The sequence below is a fragment of the Opisthorchis viverrini genome, assembly GCF_000715545.1.
Source record: "Opisthorchis viverrini unplaced genomic scaffold opera_v5_6, whole genome shotgun sequence".
NCBI classification, from domain to species: domain Eukaryota; kingdom Metazoa; phylum Platyhelminthes; class Trematoda; order Opisthorchiida; family Opisthorchiidae; genus Opisthorchis; species Opisthorchis viverrini.
This window is the reverse complement of record NW_008751662.1, coordinates 2934263-2938084: the sequence shown is the minus strand read 5'-3', so window position 1 is coordinate 2938084 and position 3822 is coordinate 2934263. Positions and strand designations below refer to the sequence as shown.

General features: G+C 47.0%; 1 protein-coding gene across 1 annotated transcript in view; it reads right to left on the bottom strand.

The window, feature by feature from the left end:
* T265_00644 (hypothetical protein) overlaps positions 1–519 on the bottom strand; it is a gene marked incomplete at both ends in the record, with an annotated part of 4641 nt that extends 4122 nt beyond the window's left edge. The window contains 2 exons of the mRNA XM_009164472.1: positions 284–408; positions 432–519. Coding sequence (XP_009162736.1) covers positions 284–408; positions 432–519 — 213 coding nt within the window. The remainder of the gene's footprint in view (positions 1–283; positions 409–431) is intronic.
* Positions 520–3822: the final 3303 nt, after the last annotated feature.

The following is a 3822-nucleotide window of genomic DNA, read 5'->3' as shown; positions in this document are numbered from 1 at the left end:
GATCGTTGAGGTGCGCAAACCGTCACACCACGGTAAGGTCCAGTCTCTTCGTGACGGGACACTAAACCATACGACAAATGATGCTGGAACAACGATTGTCGAACGCCTGAAGGCGTCTCAGTTCCGCTGCTCAAACAGGCCAAGTCTCACAGCCATTCAACAAAACAACCCGCACTGCAACTCGATACACACGTTCCTTGAGATTCAGGGATACATCACTTTAGCGCCATATGTGTCTCAAATTAGTAAACGCGACCCGGGCCTTACAGATTCGTGCGTTCACCTCACCTGTCACACTACAATCGGAAAAAATAAAGCTTCCAAGATACGTAAAGCGCTCCACAACTTCTAGTGCCTCCCCTAGATTGTAAGTCGCATGTTCAGTGTTTGCACGTCCACGAGCATGACCTTTGTGGGTGCAAAGTGCATACCAAAGACGGGGGTGACTTTGGTCAGCTCATCCAAAAAAAACCTGCGCCTTATCCTCCTCTTCGAAAATGAGAACGATGTCGTCTGCATATTCCATATCGACTAGGCTATTTGGGCACCAGGGTTTTGAAGACCTTCCAGTGTTCGTCTCATTATCTCATGGGTTACAAAATTAAAAGGGAATGGAGAGAGTGAGCATCCCTGACGGACACCGCCTTGTGTACGGAGGCTTTTGGAGAGCTCGCTGTATACTCTCACACGTCCGGAAGTCTGAGAATACAAAGAACGTATTGTGTTCACTTCCGAGGCATCCTTTGGTGGTGGAATACTAGAATTGTGGGTCGCCTATATGTATGGTGTTATTCCACCACATGGCGGAGTGTGAAGATTTGGTCAACGCAAGTCTGTGGCAGGCATACATCCGAACTAGACAATTTCCGTTGTCAGTGCGTCTCGTATCCAACCCAAGATGACCACTGAATTGGGCCTCAACAGCGCTTAGTCGACGTCCAGGTCACCGGCAAACACAGGAATGTATGAACTTTAGGCCGTTATAAAAGAGCACGTAGAATGTCACAGACTGTCTTCGACAGATTCAAAGATATAGCCCGTCGGGGCGCGAGCAGATACAAGAAACAGGGTGCAATGGACCCCTAGATCATCTCAGATGTTGTCAAACGAACCGCAGAGAGGGAACTGTCAACGAGTATCCACTCAAGTAGAGACGCTTCAGCTTAATTCTTCAATACGATAACCACGCAGGTATATCCAGCTGCGGTGGTCTCCACACCACCAAGGGCACGGAAACATCGAAAATCATTCAGCTGCATTACCCTTTCTGCGCCTCACCATCATTCCACCAGAATGAACCACGAGGACTGGGATACTGCCAGGTTGCCCACACCCGGGCAAGAGAAGTCGAGAGGCAGGAGTCGGGTTCGAACCACGGACCTGCCCGTCAGTAAATTCGCGCCCTAACCACTAATTTATTGTTTATGTGGGCTGTGATATTGCCAGGGCGCCCACATATAGACGGGAGACTTGACAAGCCCTTGGCTCATAAGCCTGACAACAAGGCAACGGTGCTTGGCAGGCATTGCAAGTGTCTTACCATCTTTATAGAACAAGTTACAACATGTTCCAATAGGGGGTCAACCTCCAAGCTGGAAAGTCACGAGATTGTGTTCGCCAGAACTTTAATCATTCACCACCTGGTAGGGGAGACTCTTTCAGTGTCGCATGGACATTACCCAGTATAGTTCAATGGGTCGAGGAGGCATACAAACCATCAAACCGCGGTAAGGTCTAGTTTCTTCGTGACGGGATAGACGTAGGCGCATGTGAAACTATCAGACGCTAAATAATGGAGGAGTCGCTTGACGCACACTAGAAAAAGGGCCTTCGCTATATTCGTACCTACACCTGCAAGATTTCACTCATATAATCCAGAAATTGACACCATGCTAGACGGAATCCTGCGCTATACGTCGACCTGCTACATACAGTCAGCCGCTACACATCCGATACGGCTAATTCGCAGGTGATTGGTCAGATGAGGCCACTGTCAAGTCTGCCTCAAAACCGAGCTCTGATTGGTCGAAAATATGGGCCCAGTAGCCAATCACGATTCAGTATAAAGCAGAGCACTCAGGATTTCCTGGGTTTCCGAATTTCCAGTAAAATGTCACTGCATCTGACTTAGATACGACGCGCTGTATACGGGTTTTTGACCCATTTTTCTGTGGCGTAGTACGCAATGTGCATCATTGGTGGTTGCTCTGCTGAGATGATCGAAATGAGAGTTGAGATTGCGAATTACCGCCAGTAAACAGTGTGGTGTTTATACCTTCATTTTGCCTCCATTATAACACTATTCATTTTGTAAATCGCATAACCGTTTTTTAATGCGAAAAACTACAAATCTGCGCACTTGTATAATCTCACGCAATACACACCTGCTCACGTGCCCCGACCCTGTCTTCTGATTCCGCCCACGCTTACAGCGGTCATTCGCGAGTCTCATGTGCTATCTCTGGTGGCAAGACATTTCATACCATCTTCGGAATCCATTATATGTGGAAACTGTTCAAAAGAGGACTATGGACATGCCTGATGGGATTACTGTTTATTCGCTGGCTTGGATCAATGACGAATATCAGTGAGTCTGTTCCCTCTGACCCTCTTATTATTGTATAATCAATCTAGCGTTTTTTATTTCTTTACCACGCACTCTTGGTAAAGTAAATTATTGGGCGGCCATACCACTACAGTAGCAGAAATGGCAATGATTCGGATCAGCTATCATTTCCTGCAATGCCCTCAGCCATGTTCAGGACTAGTGGTCTGCGCAAACCACACCCAGGCTCTTCATATTCCTCTCCGTTCAGCTCCACATAGCCAAACGGATCTTTTAGTTTTGCGGGATACATGTACAAACTAGATTTTTCGGCATGCGTAGAACAACAAAGTCGCTACAGCTGACGAGGATGGACGTTCTTCTCCGATGAATTACTTGCCAGTTCATCGATTGCATCCGATACTGCCAACACTTCTGGGGCAAGTGTGGTCAAAAACCTGAACAGCCTCACACCATTTACCCTGGGAGACCACTCCCACAACCCCGTGGCAAGACAGTCCTTCCTGTGTCTCGGGACATGCGAATATCTAGACAAAGCCGTATGCCCGTTTGTCGCCACAAGTGACATAACTTAGCAAACTGGTTCAGTCTTTGAGAGTTGTGCGCCGACTTCACCAGGCTTACCTCCATCAGAGAGGTAATCCTGCCCACAGTTGAAGGGCAGGATTCTACATTATCTCAAATGTTTCCCTTAAAACTGTAAAGGAAATTGTCTGAGGCTGCGCCTTCTGGGGCATTACTGCACTCTAAAGTTGCCAGATGAACGCCGAAAAATGGTTTATTGGTGGTCAGTTTAGTCCGAATTGTGCTTGTTCGTCATTTTCAAAGATGGGAAGATGGCGTCTGAGCACCCTAGACAGGGTTTCCAGTTAAAGCGGTTTAAACAACGGGGTTTAGAGACCTTAAGCATCATGCCTCATTATTTTATCAACACTGACTTTGAACGAGAGTGTAGTTAGGGCACATGCTTGCAGGGCAATATCTTTTGGATATTTTGTCATACACCCTTACAACGCCCGAAGAATGTGAATTTAGGGACTGGTTATGTTAATGATGAGGATAATAATAGAGCTTGTTTCCAACTAGTGGGTAGCACGTCGTAAGGCATGATCAAAATGTTACGGCATGACTGGAGGAGATTGTGGGTACCATATTGTACGGAAAATGTCATAATCACTGGGCATTGGGCGGCTTCCTAGGGGCACACCAAAATTCCTCTGAAACAGTGGTATGAAGAAGGGAACTTTACCACAAAC